The sequence below is a fragment of the Microtus oregoni genome, unplaced genomic scaffold, assembly GCF_018167655.1.
Source record: "Microtus oregoni isolate MIOR12 unplaced genomic scaffold, Mior012 000116F_ref0000321, whole genome shotgun sequence".
In the NCBI taxonomy this organism is placed as follows: domain Eukaryota; kingdom Metazoa; phylum Chordata; class Mammalia; order Rodentia; family Cricetidae; genus Microtus; species Microtus oregoni.
The window spans coordinates 1,160,713-1,188,396 of NW_024544745.1; the positions used below are offsets into that span (position 1 = coordinate 1,160,713).

Consider the following 27,684-nt stretch of genomic DNA (forward strand, 5'->3'; position numbering starts at 1 on the left):
GGCAATGGCGGCAAGTTGTGTAGGCAGGTATCCGAAACAGCTCAAGGTCTAGGCAGAAGGCAGGTGCGGCAGGGCTGAAGAATCTTGGCAATTTCCAGAAGCAGAAGCAAGAGGCTGACTGGCACAGGACAAGACAGGACCCTGTGGAAAAACAAAACGAAGAGCAGATGCTCCAAAGAATAAGAAACTTGAGAAACAAGGGAAGAAAAAAATTAAACAGTTACAGAAAGGTAGGACTATCAAAATCAGCTAAAGGCATAAAAAGTGACTAAGCAGCTGAACTCTGGGGATCTGAAGAAAAACTTGGGGAAGTTACTTCAGGAGGCTGCAAAGATTATAAAAAGCCTCACGTGTGTAAAACAGCTTACTCCACGAAAAGTACTGCGAGCATTCCCAGAATTTCCAAATAATTTCTGTCCTTCAGAAGCCCTCCAGAGTTTAAAGGAAGTAAGGGTGGGGTATTTAACTAATTCTCTTTAGTACTAAGAACATCTTTTTTAAAAGACAAAGAGAAGAGGAGGGACCTCCATCTGCTGGGACAAAGATCACTTAAAGAAAAGTAAAAATGCCAAGTAACTGTTTCAGGTATAAGAATAAAGTCAACTCAGTCAATTCTAGATTAAAAAATTGTCTACCACTCATACTACAATGATGGAGGAAGGTCATTGGCTAATAAAGGCACTGCCCTGGCCCATTTTATTGGTTAGAGGATAGGTGGGAGTAAACAGAACAAAATGCTGGGAGGAAGAGGAAGTGAGCTCAGAGACTCCACAGCTCTCTCGGGAGCAGACTCCTCAGAGAGAGACGCCATGCCCAGCTCCCAGGATGAAGCTCCAACCCAAGATGGACTAGGCTGGAATCTCCCCGGTAAGCGCACCTTGGGGTGCTACATACAGATGATTAGCGCCCACGTGGACAACTGCTTCCACATAAAGCCTGAGACAGCTTGGGAAGTAATTCTAGAACAAAGTGAAAGCATTGTGCCTGGTTTCTTGGTAGCAGCAATTTCTCGGTTCTACTCTGCTTGCTAGAGGCAAGCAAGCGCCTCATCTAAGAGAGGCTTCCTGACTCAGCTTTAGCTGCAAAGCCTGCAGCTCATTAAGAGGTCCTGCCACGAAACACTTAAATGGTGTTGACGAAAAGCTGAACGCATGCTTTTCGGTTTTCAGCCGTAGCAGGAAAAAAGCTGCGCCGTTTAAAAATGCTGGCTTTCTGGGCCATCCTGCCAGGGCAAACTCTGACTGTTTAAGGCAGGAGGGCCGGCTACCAAGAGAGGACGTGAGTGTTGTCTGTTGTAGCTCACTTGCTGGCAGGGACCTTGAAATGCCATACAGTTGTTACAGTAAACATGGCTACAGCCTGTATATCCGCCATGAGGCTGGAAAGCTAAGGAATGGACTGGATCTAGCTGGCAAAGCCACGCCTTTAATCCTACCCATATTGCTCAGTAATTTAAAGGCTACTGTGGTCAGAAAAAGAGAGATATACAGTAAAGAGAGATTCAAAGACAAAGAAAATTTCTGAATGGTTTAAAGTGTGTTAAAAATATATGCAGACTAAAAGTTGAAGTTCTTAAAGTAAAAAACAAAAAAGAGAGTTGTTGTGTGTGATAGCACACGCCTTTAATCCCAGTGCCTAGAAGGCAGAGACTAACAGATCTCTGTGAGTTCAAGGTGTAGTAGCAAACACCTTTAATCCTGAATGCCTGGGAGGCAGAGACAGGCAGATCTCTGAGAGTTCAAAGACAGCCTGGTCTACAGAGTTACTTCAGGTCAAAGATACAGAGAACCTGTCTCAAAAAGCAAAGAGTTAAAAGTAAAAATAAACAAAATAGAGGTTAAAACAAAGCTGCACAAAGATGGAAAATACACAGAGAATCTTGATACTGTATGCTATTATGCTCTCTTTAAATAATTTAAACGCTGAGGAAGGAGCAACAGATGCTAAAAGATATTTATTTATAAATGCTGCTGAACTAATCCAACATAGATATTTTGAAAATGCCTTGAATTTGAAATTTGGATCTAAGGACATGATACTTTGGAAAGGAGTTTCTTATTTTGTTTTCACAGAGGATGAGACGCTGTTCATTTCTTCTATTCCGATTTGGTATGATGGACCACGCCCTCCTGAAGGGTTGCAGTGAACATCTTCAGAAAATTGCTTCGCTCAACTGCCAACTGAGATGAAACTAGCACACAGGTTATACCATGAAAGACCTAATTAACGACGCCCCCATTCAGCAGGAAGCAGTTTGGAGAGAAAAAACTGCGCCCATGTTCCCAAATATGGTTTATAAACGTCCTTTTACATTTAAAGGGGGATATGATATAGATATGAATAATTTGCTAATGCTTTATTGATAGAGATGTAAGGTCAATTTTGTTATATGTATAAGTGTTTCTGATTTTGATTAAGGTATTGTGATTGTGTAGTTCATTTAAATATGTACTGTATAATTAAGAAATATAGGTTGTTAATGGATAATCATCGATAATAGTAAAGCTTGTAGTCATGTTAGATTTTCTAGATATATAGAGATATATTTTAGATAGGCATTCTTCATGTCTTTCAAAGATTACAGAATAGGACATTTAATGTTTTAATAACTAAGGACTTTTCACAACAATGAGACACTCTGCTCCTGGCAGCACCAATCTACTTCAAGAGGAAGATGGGCATCAAAGAGGCACCTTATGGAGTTTGATAGCCATTTGGGCAAGACACTGCTCTTGCCTGGACTATTGCATAAACTGGACACAGAGAACCCGCAGAGAGGACTACTGAACTTGCCTAAGGTGAGATGATCTTTCGGGGTTCCTGATTCATGAAAGAGTCTGCGAGACATGCTGCAGGACACAACAGATAGTGACTGAACTGACTTTGAATTTTCCTGCTTTATGGAAATGTCTGCTGGATACCATGGGCCTGAAGGCTGAAGATGGATGCCCCAACGGTACAAAAGAACTTTGGGTGACTGTCCAGGCAGCGAGATGTCTCTGTCATTTCTAGAGTTTTAAAAGTTGCTTTTTTCTTGTTTGCTTAGGTAGTATTGTATCTTTCTGGAGTCTTTGATGGAGTTAAGAATAGTTAGTTATAGTTATAGTTTTCCTTAGTTATGACAAAGATTATTGTAACTTTTACTTGATAACTGTTTTGTTATATGTAATTTTGCTATGTTAAAGTTAAAGCTTTTTTTTTTTTTGTTTAAACCGAAAAAGGGGAAATGATGGAGGAAGGTCATTGGCTAATAAAGGCACTGCCCTGGCCCATTTTATTGGTTACAGGATAGGTGGGAGGAGTAAACAGAACAAAATGCTGGGAGGAAGAGGAAGTGAGCTCAGAGACTCCACAGCTCTCTCTGGAGCAGACGCCTCAGAGAGAGACGCCATGCCCCACTCCCAGGATGAAGCTCCAACCCAGGATGGACTAGGCTGGAATCTCCCCGGTAAGCGCACCTTGGGGTGCTACATACAGATGATTAGAGGTGGGCTAAATTAATATGTGAGAATTAGCCTAGAAGAGAATGGGCCAAGCAGTGATTAAAAGAATACAGTTTGTGTGTTGTTATTTCGGAGCATAAGCTAGCCATGTGGGCGGCCGGGTGTGGGGGACGCAGCCCTGCCGCCCCATATTACTACACTACTAGGAAATCCCGATATAATTCTTGAAGAATGTCAAGTTGCTGCAGAGTACTAACAAAAACAGGGAGTTTTTAACTGAAAACAATGAGAGCTAGAGATGGCTCAGCAGCTAAAAGCATGTGCTGCAAAAGACTAGAGTTCAGTTCCCAGCACCCACACCAAGTGGGTCACAACCACCTGTACTTCCTCTGGTACCCATGAGCATCTGCACTCAGACAGTGCACATACCCACACAAATATATGTATTTAAAAAATAAATCTTCAAAAAATGGAAACAATGAAAGCAGCATGAAATGAAATACCTTAAACAGAAACTTTTAAAAATGTACATTTAGGATTTGACGGCACATTAACATATTTGACATGTTGTTACATGTTAGTGTACTTTGCAGAAAAAATTCTGAATCATGGGGGGGGCTCCATTTTTATTATTTTGTTTTGACATCAAGTACTATTTTTACTTAAATGCCAAAATACAACCCTTAAAAAGTAAGTTTTAGGGGCATACAGCTCAGTAATAAAGCTTGCATACTAGGTTCTTGTACACTAGATTCAATACCAGCATCCCAAATAAATAAGTCAACAGCTTTTCTTTCCTATTGATCTAGAAATGTTAAACTTGTACTTTTCCTATTTGTACAGTGATAACACACTAAATTAAATATGTAAGGTCCTAGCTACATGGGTTTGACAAAAAAAATAGTATACTCTAAATCAAAGAAAAACGTTGACTTTAAAGACGTAACGTAAAGTAGCTATCAAAACTGTTATTCTTCTATGTGAGTCAGCAGTAATTAAGACTGCTATCTATAGAAGAAACAGGGACCATCACTTATAATTTAAGAATGAAATAAAATCATGATAAGGAATAAAATCTTGACTTTCCTTACCATACCAATTTCATATTACCTTGTTTCTTTTCTAAAGAAACCATAATATACAGGAATTTTGTACAAGTTCTGAACTATACTGTTTGGTTATAGGGAAACCATCATTTTTTAAGATCACTAGTTCAAGTAAGAAAGACATATTTAGGATTACAATTAAAAAGTTGATTCATTTTGTCATATTTTACAAGTAAAGACAAAATACAAATTCTTTACATCTTCTGAACTTTAAACATGGATACATAAAACCTCAACAAATCCTATTCATTCATATACTTCAATTTGAAAAAAGAACTGGAGGGGAAGGGGTGAGAAAGACAATAAAAATATAGAGGAAACCAAGAAACAAAGACCAGAAAAATCCTCAACAAAAAGACAAGAGAAAGAAAAGTATGTCCTAGGAAACCAAGCAACAGACAAAATTTATTTTTGACAAAGGAACAAAGGCAATACAATAGATAATACAATATTTATATCAAGTGGTGCAAGAATTGGCCATTTGTAATACAAAAATTAACCCTAGACCTAAATCTCAGGCTTTGTTTTATTAATGCAAAGCAGACTAGATATATAAAGTTTCTGTGTTTATCCGGATAGCTGCTTCCCAAGGGAGGGTTAAGACAGTAAGAGAAAAGCTGCAAGGGAGCCCCTCTGTGCCCTGTTGTATTGTATATTTTAGCTTCTGACCTACAAATATTTGGAAATCAATACATAAAATCAAAGTTCTTAAAAATATTTTAAGAAAAAACATTCAATACCTTGGGTTAGGTAAAGTTGTTGAAAAGCATACAGATTGTACTTTCACAAAATAACTTTTGCTCTACAAATGAAATTGTCAGACAGGTGACAACCGAAGTTACAAACTAGGGTAAAATACATGCATATCATATATTTATCAAAGAAATATTTGTATTGAATATATATATATATATTATTATTATTAAAAAATGACTAGGGATGTAGCTTAGCTGATACACTGCTTGCTTAGCATGCTAGCAACCTCAAGTTCAATCCTCAGGAAAACATAAAAGTGGCATGGAGGCACAAGGCTTTAACCTCAGCTCTCCAGTAGTAGAGTCAGGATTTCAGACATTTACAACCACCTGCTGCTACATAGATAGTTTGAGGCTGGTCTCTACTACACATGTAGAGTTAGCAATGAACAATCTAGTTTTTTTCAATGGGCAAAACATCTTAATGTTTTACTAAAGGTAAATGAAAGGGAAGTTACAATAAAGTTAAGGTGGCAGAATGCTTGTCTTGTGTATAATATCCCAGCCTTAGAAGCTAGCTGTAAAACCAGGATTTTAAGGTTATTTTCCACTAAACAAGAGTTTGAGGCCCATCTGGGCTAGAGTCTCTGTCTAAAAAGCGAAATGAGTAAAAATGGCTAATAAGTAGTTAGAAGATGTTCAGCATAATTAGTCATAAAAAATGCAAATTAAAACCACAATGAGACAATTACACAGGTACTGGGAAGGCTATAAAATAACTGTGAACAAGAGTGTGGAAAAAACAGCCCTAAAAAGCCAGATACAAAAGGTGTGATATGAAATATGCCAAAAGGCAAATCTAGATAAAAATCACATTAGTAGTTACCTGGGGTTGTGGTGGAACAGGCATTGGCAACAAACAAGCATTTAGAAAGATAAAAATCTGAAAATCTTTCCCAACAGTTTCACTAAAAATTACGGAATTATACTCTTTTAAAAAACTGGTTAATTTTGCCAGGAAGTGGTGGTACATGTCTTTAATTCCAGCACTCAGGAGGTAGAGGCAGGTGTACCTCTGTAATTTCGAGGCCAGCAAAGCTAGTTCTAGGACAACCAGTGCTACACAAACACTGAGGGGAGGACCTGGTTAATTTCTAATATTCATCATAAGTGTAGAATTAAAATAATTTTTCATATATTCAGTTACACATCCATCACAATTTGAGAACACTGTCACTTGAAAATGAAACCCTATTATCTTACAGCTATTATCCTCTAATTACCCTATCTCACCAGCTCAGTAGTTGCCTGCCTATCTTTAGATTTACCTATTCTGAACATTTCTAATAAATGTAACCATACATTTTTATATGGCCCTCACTTGTTATACTTAGCAGAGTTCATTTTAAAAACCATCATTCTAAGACAAGGTGTTTTACAAGTTATTACTAATTCTTTGAAGTATTATTTTAGGGCAAATCCAAAACTTTAATAAACACTGCCATCTTAAATTAAAATTCACAATCCCTATTTAAGCAATATTAAAGGTGCTTGAGGAAAGCTTGTTGAGCTATCAGAAGATATAGAAATAAAGACTTTGAGAATGATGAAAATACCAAGAAAGACATGAAGGAAATAGTATCAGAAGATAACTTCAAAACACAAATATTTAAGGAAAACAACAGCATATAACTTACTTGTAATCAGGTAAACCAATTGGGAGAATTTTTCCCCATGAAGTCTATGAATAATAGTACACTTTAAAATAGCAATGTAAAAACAGGCCCTGTGTCTATAACTAATATAAATGTTCAATTTGGGGGATATTGATATAATTTAATACACTATCTTACTATACCAATAAATGATGAACATGCACTAAGAATTCAGTGCTCCAATTACCATTCCCAGATTATCCCCCATTGCTTGGATCCTTTCATCTACAAAATGGAACAAAATGAAACTATTTCTTAGGATTACTAGAGGTTAAATAAATTCATATGTAAAGTAAACTGAATAAGTACCAATATATAAGCACTTAACAAGTGTTAAACATAACTATTGTTCTTTCTTCCCTAGTCTCCCCAGAAAAATGTGGTATCATTTTGTACAGCACAAAATTGGCTCATCACGTTTATCATCATTACATGTTCCCAAATATTCTCCAAAAGCCAATTTCAAATAATCTGCCCATACATCATTTACCAGAGCATATGCAGATTTAGTCATCTCTGCGAATTGTTACATGAACATGAATTGAGTGCTATTATCTCACTAACAGCAAAAGAAAAATGCCTACAGTACTTTTAGTCATTCCTGACTTTAGTCTTAACTTTTTTTTATATTGCCCTTTGACTTAACTTTGTATCTGAAATCAACAAACACCTGACTACTTTATGCTTCAGAACCTTGTAACAAGTTCATTGGTTAGACCTCCCAACCATTCCAGCTCATTCACTCCCAACTATAAGCCATCAAATCTAAAATTCCCAGTTTCCAAGATCATCTCATAACATCAACCTCTCATATGCTCAATTTTGTAGGACCAGAAAAGTCACTTCTGAATCTGTCCATGGCATCAATTTCCCAAAAATCATTTTTTTGCCTCCTTATATCTAGAAATCTAAATAACACTAATAAAAAAGTATTAAACAGCATTCCACTTATCCATTGACTTTAAAATTAACTTTATTCAAAGATATTTCAAGTAAAATCGTTTTTTATAAGAAATAGTAACATATAAACCTGATAGCCTTTTTTACACACCAGTACTATTTTCAAATATCTTTTATCTCTAAAAGTCTATATAATTGTCTTAAAGTGAATTAAGTCAATTAAAACAGTTCTCTAAGCCGGGCAGTGGTAGCTCAGGGTTTTAATCCCAGCACTGAGTCAAGGCCAGCCATTTCTAGAAAGGCTAGTTCAAGCTAGAGCCAGGGCTGTAACACAAAGAAACCCTGCTTTGAAATACCAAAATAAGACAATCCTCTGCCCTTGATCCTCAGAGAACTTTTATAAATTTCAAAATGCAAATCCCAAGTTTTAGTTCTAAGTAGGGTTATCATGCACCAAGGAAACTCCTGGTATAGAATTACTACTACTGAAAAAAAGGATAACTTTTAACAATTTAAATTTAAAAATATCTCTGGGTTAGCTATGAAACAAAACAAATAAAAGCTTAAAACGAATATTATGCCATGGTAAGAAAAAATGCAGGACTCAATCAAGTTGTTTCTCATGGTATTTCTGTCAAAAGGCTGTTTTCTTAAGCAAGTTGTCACCTCTAGTATTTTTCCTCAGTTGAGAAAATACACAACTTAAAATGTTGAAAAATTTTGTCAAGCAAAATTCAAATTATCTTGACTTAAAATCTCATAATATAAAATACCAAAGGTATAGTCAGAAATATTACCACATACCACAAAGGATTGTTGAGTAACTAAAACTACATTATGTGGTCTAGTATTAAGTATTAAAGAATTGGAAGCCTGTTGCTTTTCCAGGTATATTTGAATAGACTATTTCTGATTCTTTATGGTTAGTCGTTCAAGCCACAAAGTCATTTAAAAGGCTGTGACCAACATAAACATCAGACCACAATTTTCTCAAATGAGAAAGGTATTTTAAAAGACCAATTAAAGCCGGGCGGTGGTGGCGCACGCCTTTAATCCCAGCACTCGGGAGGCAGAGGCAGGCGGATCTCTGTGAGTTCGAGACCAGCCTGGTCTACAAGAGCTAGTTCCAGGACAGGCTCCAAAACCACAGAGAAACCCTGTCTTGAAAAACCAAAAAAAATAAATAAATAAAAAAAAAATAAAAGACCAATTAAACATTAGGCTTTTATCTCTAGATGTTAAATAAAACCTTTTGTAAAATTAGTATAGGGGGTTGGAGAAATGGCTCAGAGGGTTAAGAGCATCGCCTGCTCTTCCAAAGGTCCTGATTTCAATTCCCAGCAACCACATGGTGGCTCACAACCATCTGTAATGAGGTCTGGTGCCCTCTTCTTCTGGCCTGCAGGCATACATACAGACAGGATATTGTATACATAATAAATAAAATAAATTTATTAAAAAAAATTAGTATAGAGCTGGTGAAAGGCTAAGAATGTGTCTTAGTAGTGTGTGCCTTGCAAGGACTTGAGCAAGTGCTCCACCAAGGACATAAAAATGCAATACATGATACAATGGGATTATAAGCTCAAAACTGAGGTGGAAACAAGGTGCTCACTGGCCAGCCCATCTAGTCTAGTAAGTGACCTGGCCAGGGAGCAATCAACTTAGAAGTAGATGTTATTTGGAGATAAACCCTGAGTTTGTTCTCAGGCCTCCTCAAGCACAGGCATGCAAATAAATAGGCACATTTTCTTAAAAAAGATAACTATATATAATAAAGGCATAATTACTATTAATTCTCACCTATGAAGATGTGAAATGTGAACTATTTACACTTAGATATCTAATTCTCACCAAAATTTTAATTCAGAGTATTTTCTCAAGAACCTACTTTTACCATCAGTAAAATTTAGTATTAACCCAAGTAAGGGACAATCAAGAAAATAAGTCTAATATATGCAAATACATTGCCAAGTAAAATGTTTGAAACAAAAGTTATGCCTTTAACAGTCACGATCCCATCTATTCACCTGATTTAATTTCTTACTGCATAGGCTCAGAAGAACCTGAAACTATGTAGCACAGCTGAATTCCAGAGTGCTGGGATTACAGCACCATCATGCCAAACTCTCAAATTTCTATTTTTATGGATAAACTGTATCTAAAATTTCTACCAATGAACTATTAGTCTTAAATATATTATCTTAAAAGTTCTGAGACCAAACTCAGAAATTTTATATATTGAGTTCTTGTAATTTAAAAACTATGCATTTAAGCAATTATACATATCACACAATGTAAAATTTTTATAAAACATAAATATTGCCAAATTCTGTCATACATTTCATCACTGTAGAAGGTATTTAATTTTGGGTTTTCATATAGTTATTTTTCTGTATACCTGTGCACCACACACACGCCTGGTGTCCACAAAGGCAGAGGGGGTAGGATACCCCGCCATGTGGATATTGATAATAGAACCCGTGCCCTCTAAGTTAACATATATTTTAAGAACCAAACTTATGTCCTCTGAAATACAACTCAACTACTGAGCTCGCTTCGGCCACCAGATGTGAATTAAAGTAACTCAGTGGTAGAGCCTATTACCCAGCATGTGTGAGGTCGTAAGTTCAAACCCTACTATGTCTATCCAAATGAATAGACCAATGACATGGATCGCCAGCAAATGTCCTGCTGCCAAACCTAGACACCCACATTTGATCCTAGGGACTAACATGGCTGAAGGACAGAAACATCCCAGTTGTCTTCTGACTTACACATGAACATATCCATACACACACAAAATTAAAAATGTAAATAAAAAACAACCAAGTCATACTGTTATATCTTTGGATTTATTCTCTATTCTTTAAAGCACTGATAAGATTATCACATTCTACTTACATGTGTGTATGCATTCATTCATGTGAATGTAGGGATGTGTGCCATGGTCAGCTGGTGGAAATAAGAGGAAAACCTCAAGCTCAATGGTTAATTTCCAACTTGTTTGATACAGGATCTCTTTTTGCCACTCACTGTTGTGAACACCAGGCTGGCTAGCCCAATATCTTCAAGGGATTCTGTCTCCATCTACCATCTCATCTTGGGCAAAGGGATTCTAGATACACACTACCATCCCTGACTAATGTTGATTATGAGGATGCAAACTCAGGTCCTCACACTTGTGCACCAAGTACACTTTTTTCACTGAGCCATCTCCCCAGCCCTTCTCAGAGGAACAAATATTATCAGGTGTGGTAGTGTGTGCCTGTAATCTCAACACTTGAAGGATCAGAAGTTCAAAAGGTGAACTTTTACTTGAAGTACAGTAGATCAATTACTTTGATCATCTTTTTCAGATAACTATTAGCTCCCACAAAGTAAACCCATTTTTCTCTGCATAATACAAAAAAAGCTGTCTCAAGATTATAAACCAACAGATGCTGACTTTCTCACCAAATGTTACAATGTTAGCATTTTATTCTTTTCTTCAAAGTAACATGTTACTAATATCTGATTTCTATTAACATTTTTCAATATTTTCAGTTTTGTGTTTTTGTTTGTTTCAGTTTTTGGAAACAGAGTTACTCTGTGTACCCCTGGCTGCCCTGAAACTTAATCTGTAGACCAGACTGGCCTTGAACTCAGAAATCCACCTGCCTAAGCCTCATCAAAGGTGTGCCCAGGTTGTTTTTGCTGGGTTTTGTTGTTGTTGCTTAAGCAATCAGATATCCATTTAAGATTCTAGGACAAAACTGTGAAGACTACATTTTCAAAGTTAGGAACTCACTACATCACTACATACTCAATGTTAGAGAAGCTTCATAAATTTACTGATTAGGATTTGGACCCAACTGCAATGTTTATGCCACAAAATTCTCTATATATTCTATTTTTATAGTAAATATATTAATTTGTATTGTTCTACAAATGCATTTCATAAACTTATTTTGATTTTATCACATTTCATGAACTGGATTTAGGGGTATTTTAAAGTGTTGAGAGTTTATTTTTGTAATCCAACAACTTTATCCAAAAATGCAGAAAATTTTTCTGGCTGGCCAGGAGGATAACATTTCAGTGTTGATAAATCCATTGACTGTAACAGCCCAGGAAGCGTGCTAAAACAAAAGAAGAAAAATATCAGGTAGCATGAGAGAAAGTTCCATAGCTTATCTGCTGCCCATTTGATGAATGAACTGTGAATTTTTGTAATTTTAATATTATGGGGATATACACACTATTATTGCCAACACAAAGAGTACCATAAAATATTGGATAAATTGAATAGACATTTTTAGTTCAGTCAAATGAAGTGTTTCAGAAATGTTGTTTCAATGAAATTTTAATTATACTGCTTTTTAATACTCTCCAAAACCACACAAACATAAAATAAAGCAAAGTAAATTTATGGAAACAGAATAAATGAAACCAAAACAATAGGTATCAGAAAAGAAAGCTAGAGTTATTATACTAAATAACATGCATATCGACTGTAAGAAAACTTACTGAAAATTACCATGAATTCATAACTAATCAATATGTAGTCATCATGTATGTTGGAAATAAGGCTCTAAACAGCATAAAACTTACTTCAGAAACTTAAACAAGTGAACTAAATTTGAACAGACATACCACCATCCAACCTAGGTTTGGGTAAAATATAATCAATGATTCTTGATACTATCAGAAATGACTTTTCTAAAATTAATAGTTTCTAAAAATGTTTAAAAGATAGGGGGAGGGCAAAGAAACTGCTCTGAGGGTAAAAGTAATTATCACCACGCCTGATAACGGAGAAATCAATCCCCAGAACACACATGGTAGAAGGAGAGAACAATTCAAAGTTGTCCTCTGTCTTTAAGGCCCACAATACAGCACACATATATTTTTTTTTCAAAAAAAAAAAAGGAAGCATACAGTCATTTCATCCTGCAAAAAGTTAGGATGTCTTTATATACATATTTTTTAAAAATATCTATTTTTTGTATTTTATAATATACTAACAAAAAAAATTCAGAGCTAACTAGCTGGGGACAGTAGCCCATACCTATCTATCATCACTAAAGCTCAGAAGGATCAGGAGCTCAAGGTTAGCCTGTGCTATACAGAGATCATCTCCAAAAATAATAGAAGTGAACACATTTTGAATGAAATTCCTTTTCAACAGCCCCTAGAAATATTAACTTTGATACATTGTTTAGGAAGATCTGTTCCTATGAAGTTGTCAACTTTTAACAGTATCAAGTACTTAAAGGCAGATACACCAATTATCTGAACTGTTCCTAATTTCTAGCTTTTCTTCTGAGTCATTTTACCAAGACAACATTTCCTTTCTTTCATCATTATAGTTAAGCACACTACCAGTTTTACTGCTTGAATAGTAATCACTGACTAAATCTGTCTTCTCCCACTGAAAACATCAAGCTTAGTTCACTGATATATATGTATGTATATACCAAATGTCTAAAAAAGCATGTCATAACAAGTGTTTCATACTTAATGAATGCACAGGTATACACCAAATGTCTGAAAGAAACAAAAATAAAATCCAAAGACACACTTACCATGTTCTAACTTTAATATAAGACATAGACATACAATTAATTTCTTTATGAGATTACTTTTTTTAAAATATCAAGTTAGAAAAGTTTTTAAAATTAAGCAACTGGGAATTACTGACCTGGCCCTTTGGCAAGCTTCTAGTGTCCCAAAGAAGAACTAACAGAAAAACAGCATTTTTCTTCAAGCTTCTACTGTGATGCTGATAAAACAATACTCCTTACCAAAGATCCCTTTGCTTAAAGTGCTCCGTGGCTTCTCATTAAACATAAAATAAAATTAGAACTCTTAAATGAGCTTATGCCCTCCCAGCTTCATATTCATTCTTCCCTGGTCACTATGCTTTTACCATACCAACCTTCCCTGTTCCTCAAGCATTCCAAACGCCAAGTTCATTCCTAAATTAAAGGTTTTGTAACTCAAGCTCCCTTGTCTTTAAATTTCATATGATTGGTTCTTCCTTCTAATTCAGGACTAACCTCAAACATCAGGTCATTTGTCAAGCCTCTCCTGAAGTCTACCTAATTCTTCCTTATCCCAGCTACAATATTGTCCTGTCTTTTTATTTCTAGCATAGTTCATCATGTGAAACTCTAGCACCATAATGTAAATATTATGTTTGCCACTGTAACCCAAGCACTTAAAAAAGTACCAACTTTTTATTAAGTAAAAGAGAATATGTGAATGAATATATGGGCTTCCAGTGGATTTACTAAAAGTCAAACTTTAACAACTAAAACTCATATATATGAAACTGTCCAAATAACTGAATTAATTAGTCCTTAATATAAGCATACACCTTCTTTGAACACTGAAAACCTGAATAGTGAACTATAAAACTTTGTTTCTTGGAAATCTGCACACCCATACGCACTTTCAGACATTCAAATTCCCATACACAGAGTTGGTTGGCCATGAATACAGAAAAAGACAACACAGAACCAAGTCAAAGCTAAGACAAATAAGAGGTTAGTGTGTGAAAAGTGTAAAAGTCAAAAGGTTAGACAGGTGGGTAACAGCTGGGAAGGAATTAAAGGCAAGAGTTCAACTGATCAGTCTCTAGTATACCTGCAGGTACAATAGAAGAGATGTCCTTCTTTGTGCAACTGCTTTGCCAATTCGAATTGATGATTGTTCATTAACTTTTCATTTACAACTACCACAAGTGGCTTGCCTTTTTCCAGACTCTCCAAGCAACTTCCTGCACCTACAAAAATAACTTATTAAATCAATTTTTTTAACTTATGGTACACTATCATAGTTTTATTTCTAAAATTAGTCAGTAAAATTATAAAACCAAACCTTTTACTTATTTCATAAAAATGACAAACATTAAGTTTAGTGGCACATGCCCCAAATTCCAACATGTGGGAGATTAAAGCAGGAGCATCATGGGTCACACAAGCAGACTCTGTATCAACAACAAAAAGAAAACGTACCAACTAATTTTTCTCTAATGTTTTTTGAGGGGAGGGGAATAGAAAGCCTACAGCCTATTCTTGCCTGAAACTTGCTACAAAAAGTCCAGGCTGACATTGAACTTACCATTACCATACTGTCCTGTATACATACAACCTCCAGAGCTCTGAGATTACCAAATCCCTAGCTGCTACCATTAACAACTTCACTTCTATCCAAATATAAACAGAAAAGGCAGGTTTATGCCCTGAAGACACCCACATTAAAAGCTGAGTTCAATCTGTAACACCAATTAAGGGAGGAAGGAGACAGGAAATCCCTGGAGTTCATTAACCTATCAGGTGACCTGAACTGATAACTCCAGGTTCAGTGAGACCCTGTTTCAAAAAATAATGTGGAAAGCTTAGAGATGGCTCAGAAATCAAGAGCATATACTGTCCTGCTCTCTTTCAGAAAACCAAAGTTTGATTGGGTCACTCATAGCTACCTGTAACTCCAGTTCCATCCAGGGTGTACAAATACATACAACTAAAAAATACATATTAAAAAACAGTGGGAGCAAACCTTTAATCCCAGCACTCAGGAGGCAGAAGCTGACAGATTGTTGTGAGCTCAAAGCCAGCCTGGTCTACATATTGAATTTTAGGCAAGCCAGGACTACATAGTGAGACTATATATATAAACTAAACGTGGAGAACAACCCAGTAAGACACCCATTGTCTACCTCTAGCCTCAACACACACAGATGTATTACTCACACATACACACACAATCACACAGATGCACATGCACGGACCGACATCAGACACACACATACCAGATACAAAAAATAAAGGTGATTTTTAAAAATTATTGAGTTTTTAAGATAGCCCCAGAGCCCACATGGTAGAAGACAACACACACACACAGAGGAAAGGACAGGGGAGAGGAAGAGAGGTAGGTAGAGGAAGAAAACAAATAAATGCACTAAATTTTTCTTACATTTTTAAAGGCTAGCCTATAATAGGACAAGTACTAAAACAGAAAACAATCCTTATGCTTTTACCCCTGAAGGCTATTCCCAAGATAGTCATGACTAGATCACCACAAATATGCAAATTTTATGATCACTTCTACTTTGAGATTTAAAATTCCTTAGAGGGCTAGGGAGAAGGCTGAGCAGACACATGTCACAAAGCCTGAAAACCTGAGCTCCCACCATGGAAACCCCAGAGTAAAGAGAATCAATTCCCACAAGTTGCCTTCTGACCTTCACATAACATGCCATGGCACACTTGCAACCATACACACAAGTAAATGACATTTAGGAGGACTATTAGAGATTATTTAGAGTAAATAAACCCTTTTTGTAAGTGTTAGGGTAGTAATTAAGACAGACTCTGCTGCTAAATTGTTATATTCTACAACTACGAATTACTGAACATCCATGTGTCTCAGTTACCTCACACCTAACAAAATGTGGATGTTAATAATGACTTTTCTTGTTTTTCTGGTTTTGGAGACAGGTTTCTCCAGTAGCCCTGGCTAGCCTGGAACTCACTCCTCCAAAGACCAGGCTGACCTTGAACTCCTGTTTCTGCCAGTGCTGGGATTAAATCACCGCTGCCCAGCAGTAATGTCTATCTCTAAGGAGTTTTCTCTCCTCAAATCAAGTCTTTAGAAAAACCAGCATGTCACCCACAAATACCCATAGCAGACAAAACTGCACTGTTCCCCCAAAACATCTTTTCTAAAAGTACTGGAAATCTCAGGAACTCCGTTAGTTTGATCTCTTAAGGCTAGGCTACAATATACTTTCTAAATCTATTAGCTTATGTCTCTGAATACACAATTTATAACTCTAAAATTTTTAATTTTCTTACCATATCCTATTCAAAAATAAATAATATTTTACTGCATCTATTTTACATATATTCAACAGAAGTGCTAAAAAGACAATCCTTAAATGGTTATTACTACAACCCACACCTACCACTGAAAAGGCTTAATGTCCTTTAGATCTAAGCCTAAATACTAATTTTAAATTCACAATCTGGCCAGGCGGTGGCATGCACCTTTAATCCCAGCACTTGGGAGGTAAAGGCAGGTAGATCTCTGTGAGTTTGAGGCCAGTCTGGTCTACAAGAGCTAGTTCCAGGCTCCAAAGCTACTGAGAAACCTTGTCTCGGTAAAACCAAAAAAACAAATTCACAATTTGTTATGATCATTGAATACATTATCTTTCCCCTCTGTTTAGAGTTTTGTACTATAAAAGTGGACAAAAATAGCTTTATACACTCTTGTCTAGAAATATCCTTCTCTCCACTAAAGTTATCAATGGATACATTCAAGTCAAATAATTATATTAAAATGAAGCTGCTATGAATTATTCTGTGTAATTAACTTACAGATTTTTAAGAAAGTATCTCAAGTAGCCCAGGCTAGCCTTCACCACTTCCTCTCAAGGGCAAGAATTACAGCCATGGGGCCTGGCTTTCCTAATTGTGGTGGTAAGAACTGGAACCAGGTCTTTCCACATGCTAAACATGTACCCTGAATTAGATCTCTAGTCCTTGTAAATTCAGTTTGAAAAGGTTAAAGTGTCTGTTTTTTATTTTATTTATTTATTTTTGGTATTTCGAGACAGGGTTTCTCTGTGGTTTTGGAGCCTGTCCTGGAACTAACTCTGTAGACCAGGCTGGTCTAACTCACAGAGATCCACCTGCCTCTGCCTCCCGAGTGCACCACCATCGCCCGGTAAGTGTTTTTTTAATCAAAGATAAAAACCGAAGATTCTGGGGCTGGAAAGATGGCTCAGCAGTTAAGAGCACTGACTGCTCTTCCAGAGATCCTGAGTTGGATTCCCAGCAACCACATGGTGGCGCACGACCATCTCTAGTGGAATTTGATGCCCACTCCTGGTATAAAGGTGTGCATGCAAATAGAACATTCATATACAGAAAATAAATAAATCTAAAAAAAACCCAAGATGCTCAGACATTTTACCTGCGTGGCTGATGACAAGATCTGCTTGCTGAAGGTCTTCTTTCAAAGAATCCTTATACCTGTAAACATCCAGAGTGAATGACTCAGTACTGAATGGTTCAGGAACCACTGTGCCTCTCCCAATTTGGAGGACAAGTTGGTTGTAACCGAGACTCTTGAGGATCTAGAACAGGAAATAAGAAAATGCAGTCCTTTTAAATGAGATCAATCCTTCATGAACAGCAGTTAAACAACCTCCAAATTGCTGCTCAAGTGAAGGGCGCAACTATACAAAACCTAACTGTGGCTGACCAGTTAGCGTTCAAAATTAGTCCTTTCCCTGCCCGCCCCTGTCCAGGTACCACCAGGGAACCTCACTGCCAGCCAGCTCACAGAGGGCAGAAAAAAACAATATACCTTGAATGAGGAGTCGGAAACCAGGCGGGAATCAAGGGAAGAGCCTGTTTCATTTATTGTTGTTGTTGTTGTTGTTGTTTTTCAAGACAGGGTTTCTCTGTAGCTTTGGATCCTGTCCTGGAACTAGCTCTTGCAGATCAGCCTGCCTCTGCCTCCCGAGGCCTAGGATTAAAGGTGTGCACCACCACCACCACCGCCTGGCTGGGAAGAGCCTGTTTGTCTCACAAGCTGAGCAGGGACGGGACAAACTAGTAGGGTAGGACAGGAGCCACTAGGCGGAGGGAGCCACCCCAAGGGGAAGACCCTCTTTACCTGCTCAAAGAGTCGGGGCAATTTGTTTGGGGGCAGAGAGAAGACTAGGGGTGCTGTGGACAAACCATTACGAGCTGGAGTAGGGGGTCCCAAAGAGAGATTACTGGTGGCAGGGTCCGCAGAGACGCTTTGGGCAAACCATTACTGGCTGGGGGGGATCCATAGACAGAGATGGCTGTGGGCAAACCATTACCGGCGGGGGGGGGGGGGGGGGGGGAGGGTCAGCAGACAAATTGGGCAAACCATTACTGGGTGGGGGATCCACAGACAGAGATGGCTGCGGGCAAACCATTACCGGCGAGAGGGGGTGGTCCGCAGACAAAAACGCTGCGGGCAAACCATTACTAGCTGGGAGGGGGGTCGCAGACTGCGGACAAACCATTACTGGCTGGGGGAGGGGGGTCGCAGACGTAGACGTGGCAGGGAAACCATTATCAACCTGGGGGTGTGTCACAAAGACGCTGCGGGGAAACCATTACCCGCCGTGGAGGGGCGGGGGTCTCGGAACTGAGGCGCTGGGGGTCGGGGAACGATATAATCGGCTTAAGATGAAGAAGCCTGGACAGACACCAAGGGGAAAACCGTACCCTGCCTGACAGGGGTGAGGTCCACAGGCCGGCGCCTCAGGAAAACCTGTGTCCAGTCTGAGGGGCTGTGGGTGGGGTCCGCGGGCCGAGGCAACAAGGAATGAGCCATTAGTAGCCAGAGAGGTGAAGGGTCGCGGACCAAGGTGTCCGGAGGGGCCCGACAGGGCTTCGGGAAGCGACCCAGCCACGGGAGCGAAGGCGTGGGTAGTAGAGACTAAAGTGGAGGGGACAAGGCCCGGCCGAGGGGTACGGGGTTGGGGGTGAGGGAGACTGCGAACGGGGTAGGGTGCCCGGTGGGGGAAGAGGGGAGACTGCGCCGGGAGTGGGACAGGGCAGCGGTAGATAGCGCAGGGGGTGGGGCACGGCGGTGGTGGAGAGAGGCTGAGATGGGGCCTGTCGAGTGGAGAACGGCTGTGAGAACACAGCAAAGAGCGAAAGGAGGCCTGGCGGTGGTGGAGAGCTGGCTGTAGGGGACGAGACACTGAGGTCGCGGAGGGACGGAGAAGGAAACCCGAGGGGGACTAAAGAGGTTTGGGGCAGGGCGCCGGGTACCCGAGAAACAGCTGCCACGCTTCCTTCTGACCGCGGCGGCCAGAGAAGGGCAGCGGAGCTGAGACAGCCGAGCCCTGGGCCGGACTTACCTCGACGCAGTCCGGAGCGGCCACACTAGCGACGAGGTCGTCGAAACTGGTGGTCCCAACAGTCACGAATGCTCTCTTCATCGCGCGGGTTCCAGATTCGGAATTCCTAAAGCGGACGTGACGTCGGCCAATTACGCCAACGTCGGCTCGAGCAAGGGAGTGGGAGGAGTAAGCCGTTGTGGCCGTGGGTCCCGTGACTACCGGCTGCAGGGTGGGGGGCGGGGACCTCTGCTGGGCGGGGAGGGGTTCCGTCCCCGCCCCTCCCCCCCCCAGTTCTGCCGCGCGTCTGGCACACTTCCTGAGCCCCCTACACATTTGCATATAAACACCCTTGGACTCCGTCAAAAAGTCGGACCCCCGGATAACAGGGTAGGTTGGAGGTTGCCGAGTCTAATTGTTGTCTGCTGAGAAAAAGAAAAACCCCCAACACCTACTTAGACCTTGTGCAGAAGGCATTGTTTGAATAGCACAAATCTTTCCCTGATAGGATTGAGATTTTTCGCCTGACGTCATAAAGGTCCACCGCTCTTTGTTCTGGCGTGCCCTTTGCCTTTAGGAAAGAACAGCCTTTCTCAGGTAAATCTTTTTTTTTTTTAATTTTTTTTTATTGCGAAAAGAAGAAAAAAAAACATAAACAAAAAAACAAGTTTCCACCTCCTCCCAGCTTCCCATTTCCCTTCCCCTCCTCCCACCCTTCTCCCCCTCCTCCCACCCTTCTCCCCCTCCCCCCACTCCTCTCCCCCCCCCCTCCCTCTCCAGTCCACAGAACAGTCCGGGTTCCCTCTCAGGTAAATCTTACCAGATCTTTGAAGTGCACTCTCGGTCCTGGCTCGTAGAGGCAACCGGATTGTTGGGAGCTCAAGGTCAGCATGGGATATATAGTGAGATCCTACCTCTAAATAAAGAAATAAAAATAAAAAGCCGACTTTTCTTAAAGATTGTAAAAAACATCAGGTGGTTCATCCCCATTATCCCAGCCCTTGGGAAGCTGAGGCTGAAGGATCAGAATTTCCAGGTCAGCCTGGGCAACATGAGGCCCTGATTCCAAAAGCAAGTAAACAGACCCATCACAAATCACCAAGTATACATGAAAATTAAAATACGTATTTGCTACGAAGGGCTATGACTTTTGTAAAAGAATAACCAATATTTTTCTAGTTTAGGGTTTTGTCTTATTTTGAAGTTTCTGTAGTAGTGAGTGTTGTTCTTAATTCCCGTTTGTCCTATGGGGTAAAGACGATTACGCAGGGAAAAGACACAGACACGCGGCGGTACCACGTGGTAGGTACACTTTTAATGGGAAGGGAAAACACACTAGGAAAAGTGAAGGGAAGGGACCAAGGGAAGGGTTAAGAAGGGGCGAACTTGTGGCTTGTCCTTGCTTTTAACAGAGGATGCAAAGGCTTCTGGGAAATGTGTCCCGCGCTTGCCGTCCAGAGGGATGTTGGGAGTTGTAGTGTTGCAAGGGAACAACATTTCACCCTTTTGGTTTGATTAAAAAAAAAATTGGGGGACCTTAAAGGGTAGGGAATGGGGGCGTAGTCCAGTCTCTCATGGCTGCTTCCTGCTGACTTTGGGCGTTGAGGGGTCCAGGGAATGTCCGATTATCTTGGCAATGTCCCACTGGCGTTTGCGGTCGCTGGTGCAGTTGGTCACTGATGTCCATGTCCAGGGTTGCTGGCTGGTGTAGTTGGTCAATGATGTCCAGAGTTGCTGGCTGGTGTAGTTGGTCAATGATGTCCAGAGTTGCTGGCTGGTGTAGTCGGTCGCTGATGTTTGAAGTCCTGGCTGTCGTCTGAGGCAGCTGATTGAAGAAATCTGTGTGGCTTTTCCTGAGTAGCTGGGTCATCATTAAGATGCTGGAAGGCAAAAGTTGCATTAGTAAAAGAAAAAATTAAAAAGAGGGGGGGATTTTTGGAGAGCTGGGGTGAAGAGGGGGGGGGGGAGAGGGAAATTAAAAGAGGGGGGGGATTTTTGGAGAGCTGGGGTGAAGAGGGGGGGGGGGAGAGGGTCTTAGGATGTCCGGGGTTAAGAAATGATAAAAAAATTAAGTGATACTTATTCCTTTGTGATACTTATTCCTTTGTGTTTGATCCGTTGGGCTGGCATCCCGGAGCTTAAGGAAACTGTCTTAAAAGAAATAGATTCTAACCATACATCTCTTAACATTTTAGGGAGCCACTGCTGCAGTCAGCGGCTGACCTGTTACGTAAGAGCTTTGTAGAGGAGAATCTGTTTACCACTTGTCTTCGCATTTGTTGGGGGTACCTGTAACGACAGCTAGACGGTTATTTATGAATTTAAAGAAGGGAGGGTGTGTTAACACAGCGACGGATCGGGACCATTGTTGTCCTTAGACTGTAGTAGGGGGGCTGAATCCGGCGTCCTTTGGAACTTAAGAGTACAGGGTCCGGTTTGAGTCACCGTGTATGAAGGATTATCTTGAGCTGTGGAGATAAACGGTTTAAGATGTGACAGGTGAATCCAATGAGGAATTCCTTTAAGCTTGGCAGCTGTGGGAGTTAAAAGAATTACTTTGAAAGGGCCCTGCCATTTAGGGGAAAGGGGTGAAGGGCGCTGGCCTGGGGGTGAGAGTAATACCTCATCCCCTATTTTAACTGGCGGCGGACATGTATTAGCACATGGTCGAGGTAGTGAGTGATCTGTGAAGTCCCATAGTAGTGAGCGTAAGTGGAACAGGAGGGGAGTGAGCAGGTGGTCAGGAAGGGGGGAAGTCTCCGATGAGAAGCCGGGGGTTAAGACCGGCCGCCCATACATGAGTTCAAAGGGTGAGATGAGGAGGGGGCCCCTTGGAAGGGCTCGGAGTCGGAAAAGAGCTAAAGGCAGGAGCCTTACCCAGTCGAGGTGGAGTTCTTGTGACATCTTAATGAGGGCTTCCTTTAAAGAGCGGTTAGTTCGTTCTACCTTACCTGACGACTGAGGATGGTACGGTATATGAAAATTCCAGGGGATCCCGAGCGCTTTAGACAAATTTTGAGAAATCTGAGAAGTAAACTCTGGACCGTTATCTGACTGGAGAGAAGTTGGGAGTCCAAACCGAGGAATAATCTCTCGGAGGAGAATATCAGAGACTGTCTGGGCCCTCTTGTTAGAGGTGGGGAAGGCTTCAACCCACCCAGACATTGTATCCACCAGAACCAGGAGATATTTAATCCTCCTGACTGTGGGCATATGAGTAAAATCCAGCTGCCAATCAGTTCCCGGAAGGGAGCCCCTTGCTTGGTGGGTAGGGAAAGGGAAGCTACGATATTTAGTCCTGGGATCTGACTTTTGGCAGATCTGGCAGGAGGCAGTGGTGGCTTTTAGAAACCTGATGTCGTCAGGCGTGGGTTTGATATGTGTTTTTACAAAATGAAGCAGAGCTTTTTCATTAGGATGAAAAAGCTGGTGCAGGTAGGACAGGATCTGTTGAGTGTTAGGAGGTGTCTGCGAGGTTGTGGGCTGTGCTGTAAGGACTCCCTGAGGTAACTGAGGCAGGTCTGAGCTAAGTGCTGCTGTCTTAGCTGCTCTGTCAGCCCGATTATTTCCCTTGGAAACAATAGAACTGTCAGACTGATGAGACCGACAGTGAATAATTCCTATAGCTTTAGGTAGATAGGAGGCCCTCAGCAAGTCCATAATATACTCTGAGTTGGTAATAGACCCTCCCTTCGCTGTGAGAAGCCCGCGTTCCTTCCAGATGGCCGCGTGGGACAACAGGATATGAAAAGCATATTTAGAATCTGTATAAACATTTAAAGATTGGCCGGCGGCTAACTGGAAGGCACGGGTGAGGGCTATCAGCTCAGCCTGCTGGTTGGTAGTATGAGCAGGGAGTGCCTTTGCCTCGACTATCTCTGTGTCTGACACTATGGCATAACCTGCTCTGCGTGTCCCGTCACATAGAAAGGAGCTGCCGTCCGTGTACCAGGTGTGGGTGGCCTGGGGCAGACTGCCCTCCTGTATATGTGAGGGGTGGGGCAGTAGGTCCTCTAGGACCTCAATGCAGGAATGGGATGGGGAATTATTAGCACCAGGTTGAGGTAGAAGATTTGAAATATTGAGAGGTGGGCAGCACTGGAATGTGAGACTAGTGTCTTCCACCAGCGCCACCTGAAGCGAGAGGACTCGAGAAGGAGGTAGGGTCTGTAGGCCTTTGTAAGTTAAGAGGTTAGACAAGTTATGATGGGAGAAAACCGTAGTAGGTGCTCCGAAGGTTAGCTTTTTTGACTCACGAATAAGAAGTTCCGCAGCTGACAAGGCCCGTATGCAGGGTGCCCAGCCCCGAGTGGTGAGGTCCATCTTCTTTGACAGGTAAGCTACAGGTGCGAAGGAAGGTCCCAGTTGATGGCCTAGAACTCCCAGGGCATAGCCCTCTTTTTCTGCTACGTAAAGAGAAAAAGGGCGGGTTAAATCCGGAAGATGGAGAGCTGGGGCCTGGGTAAGGGCCTGTTGGAGTCTCCGGAAAGGTTTGGTGATGGGGTGAAGCAGGGGCTCATGCATAGAGCCGAGGGCTGCTTCGTATAGGGGGCGGGCGAGGAGAGAGAATGAGGGAATCCAGGATCGCAGGAAACCGGCCACTCCCAGGAATGACAGAACCTCTTCTTTGGTGGAGGGAACTGCAAGAGATTGAATTAGTCTCTTTCTGTCTAAGGTGATAGCCTTTTGTGTTGGGGTTATAGTTAACCCCAAATACGTTACCTGAGTGGTGGACAATTGAGCCTTCGAAGGCGAGACTCTGTAGCCCTTTTTGGATAAAAAGTTTAATAAGGTGGCGGTGTCAGTCCTGCTAGTCTCCAAAGAGGGGCTACATAGTAGGATGTCATCGACATAGAGTACCAGTTTTGATTTAAGGAGGGACAGTGAGAGCAGATCAGAGGCCAGAGCCTGGCCAAAGAGGTGTGGGCTGTCCCGATATCCCTGAGGGAGGACGGTCCAGGTTAGTTGTGTGGAGAAATTAGTATCAGGATCTGTCCAGGTGAAGGCAAAGATGTTCTGAGACTGAGGGCTGAGAGGAATAGAGAAAAAGGCATCCTTTAGGTCTAAGACTGAGAAGTGGGAGGTCCCTGAAGGAATGTTAGACAGAAGTGTGAGAGGATTGGGTACCACTGGGTGTAAGGGAACGACAGCAGAATTAATGAGCCGGAGGTCCTGAACCAAACGATAAGTTCCGTTAGATTTTTTGACAGCCAGTATAGGAGTGTTAAAGGGGGATGAGGTGGGGCGGAGCAGCCCCTTCCTCAAGAGATCAGAGATTATAGGTTTTAGTCCTTTGAGGCTTTGGGAAGGAAGCGGGTACTGGGCTTGGGTGATATACCCAGTAGGGTTCTTTAACTGAATAACGACGGGGGGGGGGGGGTGTTTAGCGACAGCTGGGTTTTGGATGTCCCATACGAGAGGGTCCACCTGGGAAGCTGGGAGGGGAAAAGACATGTTAGTATCAGAGGGTCGCGGAGCCAGGAGAAGCAGCAGCTGTGTCGCCGACGGATCTGAAACGAAACGGGTGGGGGGCGCAAAAGAAATGGAAGCTCCCAGCTTGGTCAGAAGATCCCTTCCCAAGAGTGGGACTGGACAGGTTGGTAGAACTAGAAATGAATGAGTGAGAAAGATACCTTTAAATATGCAATTGAGAGGTGGAGTTTGGAGAGGTAGATAAGGCTGTCCCCCTACCCCGACAATAGGGGAACGTGAGGGGGAGGTTGGCCCCCAAAATTCCCTTAGAACCGAATATGTTGCTCCAGTGTCCAAGAGAAAGGAGATGAGGCGTCCCGACACTGTAAGAAGTACCCGCGGCTCCTGGTTGCAGATGGGCGTAGCAGTCGGGTTGTCAGTGGAGGAGCCCGGGAACCTTCAGTCTTCCAGAGCCAGACCCAATAGGTCAACCTGGGGGTCCTCTGGGGCGGCTGCCCCAGCGTCACCGAACGCACGAGGGCAGTCTGTGGACCAATGACCCTCCCTGTGACACCTTGGGCAGGGGCCCCTCGGGTTGCGATGGGGATTGGGGCACGCCTTTGACGAGTGACCTGTCTTACCACACTTGAAGCATGGGCCGGGGGGCGGGGGAGCCGCGCGCGGAGGGCGGGCGGTGGAGTCCATCACCTCGGCTGGCCTGGCGGGTGCGGTGATCACGTGGCAATGATTTCTGGCCTTGTCATTCCTTGAGTGGTAGATCTTGAAGGCCATCTCCAGGATCTGTGCCTGTGGAGTTAAGGGACCCTTCTCCAAACGTCTGAGTTTCGCCTTGATGTCTGAGTAGGACTGGTTGACAAAGTGGGACATCAGGAGCTGTCTGCCCTCGTTGGATTCTGGGTCCATGTTTGTGAACTGTAGCATAGCTTTGGTGAGAAGGTCAAGAAATGCGGAAGGATTCTCGTTTGTATCCTGAAATATTTCTGCAAGTTTAGAATAATTGACTGGTTTGAGAGCCGCCTTTCTTAATCCCACCAGAAGGCAGGTTAAGAATCGGTCTCTGGACAGAATGCCCCCGGGGGAGTTGTAATCCCAGTGGGGTTCCTGTTCGGGCACTGCCTCTGCACCAGGTGGGTGAGAAGGCTGAGTCTGGTGTACTTCGTCAGCACAGAGTCTCGCCTGCTCCCAGACCCGTCGGCGTTCCTCAGGAAGCAAGTTGTTAAAGAGAATCATATAAATATCATGATAAGTTAGGCTGTAAGATTGGGTTAAATATTGAAACTCTTTTGTGAAATTAGTGGGGTTAGCCGTATATGACCCTAGTAGTTTAGAAATATGTGAAAGTTCCGATAAGGCGAAGGGGACGTGTACCCGAAGTGGGCCCTCGACCCCAGCTACCTCTCGTAAGGGCAGAACGGTAGCTGGTTTGGGTTGATCAGGGTCTGCTGCTGCGGCAGCAGCTCGCGAGCGCCGGAGGGGAGGGGTGAAATTAGGCGCAAGGCGGCGGGTGGGGTTAGAGCCTGAGGGGGTCTTGGAAGACCGAGGCAGAGGGGTGGGGCGGGGAGGTGAGACGGAAGAATCCGAAGTCGATTCGGCCCGCCTACTGCGCCTCCTGTGCTGGGAAGAAATTGTTAATTGTCTTCGCAGTCAAGTCCTGCTGCGAGAGAAGTTGGGTGAAGCTGGATCGGAAAGGCTGGGATATATGAGACGGGAGGAATGAGATTTTTTGGGGGATTCGGAGGAACAGGAAGGCGACCCAGAAGGATGTTTACACGGAACTCCTGGAGACCTAGGAATGGAGCGTTTAGAGGCGTGGGGAGAAGGTGTAGGCGACTCCTTTTTGTACCTAAAAGAAACTTTTGAAGGAGGGGGGATAGAGGAGGTGGCCCCCGATTGGGCAGGGCGGGAAGGAGTGGTGTCACGAGGTCGGGGAGGCGGGGGGTCGTCATCGGGGTCCATGGTCGGAGCAGAGGGTTCCTGGAGGGAGGGTAGAGCCAAAAACATGTGAGCCGGTGAACAGTGTGACGAGGTAGATGGGTCAGTTTTTAGAGCCATATAAAAGAAGGCCATCACGTACATTAATTCCTTCCATTTAGCTGACCGGTGACAAAAATTTGCCAGCTCCCGCAGAGTGTCAGGGTCAAATGATCCCTGAGAAGGCCAGCGAATAGAGCCCTGTAAATTGTATTTAGGCCAAGTTCAACGCTGTTCCCTGTTCTGAGGTTGCGGCTGGACTTACAGCAGTGCAACCAGAGACAGCAGGCCAGTATAAACATCACAAACGCCACGAACACGAGACCAAACACCCAAGAACCCACTCCCACAAACAGCATACTTGGGGAGACTGAAATTAGCATACTGGGAGAAACTTACCGACGTCGCCACTCCGCGTGTTGAGTTCAGAATCTTCTTCGGCCCTTCGCCTGGCGACCGAAGTTCCCGGGTTTTCGGCACCAGCTGTGGCGGACCTCTTGACCGGCGACGAAGAATGACCACCACACCAGGATTCCACTC

The 27,684-nt window shown here is 42.2% G+C and overlaps 1 protein-coding gene across 5 annotated transcripts; it reads right to left on the reverse strand.

Annotated features, from left to right (window-relative positions):
- Window positions 1–7: 7 nt before the first annotated feature.
- Window positions 8–20,624, reverse strand: Alg13 (ALG13 UDP-N-acetylglucosaminyltransferase subunit). Of its 5 annotated transcripts, XM_041645749.1 has the most exons (5): window positions 20,561–20,624; window positions 19,762–19,867; window positions 17,826–17,884; window positions 14,490–14,628; window positions 8,985–11,980 (listed from the first exon to the last, which is right to left on the reverse strand). In XM_041645749.1, exons 4-5 carry the CDS (start codon window positions 14,558–14,560, stop codon window positions 11,866–11,868), a joined length of 186 nt encoding a protein of 61 aa, XP_041501683.1. In that variant the 5' UTR covers window positions 14,561–14,628; window positions 17,826–17,884; window positions 19,762–19,867; window positions 20,561–20,624; the 3' UTR covers window positions 8,985–11,865. The 5 variants fall into 5 exon arrangements, with proteins under 5 accessions (XP_041501681.1, XP_041501683.1, XP_041501680.1 ...); XM_041645747.1 differs by lacking the exons at window positions 8,985–11,980; window positions 20,561–20,624 and adding an exon at window positions 8–141 and having other exon boundaries at window positions 17,826–17,988; window positions 19,762–19,891; XM_041645746.1 differs by lacking the exon at window positions 20,561–20,624 and having other exon boundaries at window positions 17,826–17,988; window positions 19,762–19,891.
- Between the last annotated feature and the right edge of the window lie 7,060 nt (window positions 20,625–27,684).